The sequence below is a fragment of the Ailuropoda melanoleuca genome, chromosome 4 (genome assembly GCF_002007445.2).
Source record: "Ailuropoda melanoleuca isolate Jingjing chromosome 4, ASM200744v2, whole genome shotgun sequence".
Lineage (NCBI taxonomy): Eukaryota > Metazoa > Chordata > Mammalia > Carnivora > Ursidae > Ailuropoda > Ailuropoda melanoleuca.
Window position 1 is genome coordinate 10,847,322 of NC_048221.1, and position 1,361 is coordinate 10,848,682.

The window sequence follows — 1,361 nt, forward strand, 5'->3', positions numbered from 1 at the left end:
TCAAGTTTACTTCCAATGACTTTATGAACAAGTGACCATATGTGGGCTTCCTTCTGGGTCACTGGGGGAGTTTGAAGGATGTGCACATCTGTGCAGAAGAACTGGTGACCCTGAACCACGACCAGCAGGACATCAGCTCTCCTGTGAAGTGTCCTCTGTTCACGCAGCTGGAAGACTTCTTTTTTTTTAAGATTTTATTTATTTATTTATTTGACAGAGAGAGACAGGCAGCAAGAGAGGGAACACAAGCAGGCTCCCAGCAGAGGAGCCTGATGTGGGGCTCAATCCCAAAACACTGGGATCACGCCCTGAGCCGAAGGCGCTTAAGACGCTTAACGACTGAGCCACCCAGGTGCCCCAACAGGTGGAAGACTTCTGAGCAGGAAGGAGGTGGGAAATGGATGATGCCAATATTGTTCTTTCACCATCCCTTAGCATTTGTGACAAATACTAGGAATGGGAGTTATTTCATGGAACACTAGAGTCATATAACATGGTAGCAGTGGAAATTTTCAAGTAGAAACAGGAAAATAACTCTGTGATAAAACAGAGAAGAGACTAAGAGATCCTTCACCTGAAAGAATAAACCCCCTCAGTTGAGGATATCAATTATCTTTGCTTCAATAAATAGATGCACACCATGTAAAGGAAATATTTTGGATAGTAATAAAGTTGGTGGCCTGAAATGCTGCACTCTCACAGTTCTTAAATANCCGCACAGTTCTTAAATATTTTTATTCTTTTTAATGCCAGTAAAATTAGCATACAGTGTACACTATAGTGGTTCAGGAATTCTATACATTACTCACTGGGCATCATGATAAGTGTACTCTTTTTTTTACTAATGTTGTATTTATTTATTTATTTAAGAGAGAGAGAGCATGGGGAGGGGCAGAAGGAGAGAAGATCTGAAGTTGACTCCACTCTTAGGAGGAGCCTGACGCAAGGGTTGATCTCACAACCCTGGTATCATGACCTGAGTAGAAACCAAGAGCCAGATTCTAAATCAACTGAGCCACCCATGAGCCCCTTGAGAAGCGTACTCTTAATCCCCTTCTCCTACTTCATCCATCCTCCCATCCCCTCCCCTCTGGTAACCACCATTTTGTTCTCCATATTGAAGAGGCTGATTTTTTTGTTTCTCTCTTTTTGTCTTTGTTTTGTTTCTTAAATCCCACATGTGAGTGAATTGATATGGTATTTGCCTTTCTCTGACTGACTTATTTCACTTAGCATTATACCCTCTGGATCCATCCATGTTGTAAATGGCTACATCAAAATAAAAAGTTCCTGCAAAAGAAACAGTCAACAAAACAAAAAGACAAACTACTTAATGGAAAAAGATACTTTCAAATGATATA

At 40.9% G+C, this 1,361-nt stretch overlaps 1 protein-coding gene across 1 annotated transcript in view; it reads right to left on the minus strand.

The window, feature by feature from the left end:
• Positions 1 to 512: 512 nt before the first annotated feature.
• Positions 513 to 1,361, minus strand: part of LOC100463963 (olfactory receptor 7A17) — a 3,437-nt gene continuing 2,588 nt past the window's right edge. Inside the window, exon 2 of the mRNA XM_034657189.1 lies at positions 513 to 597. Within this exon, the coding sequence (XP_034513080.1) occupies positions 513 to 597 (85 nt within the window). The remainder of the gene's footprint in view (positions 598 to 1,361) is intronic.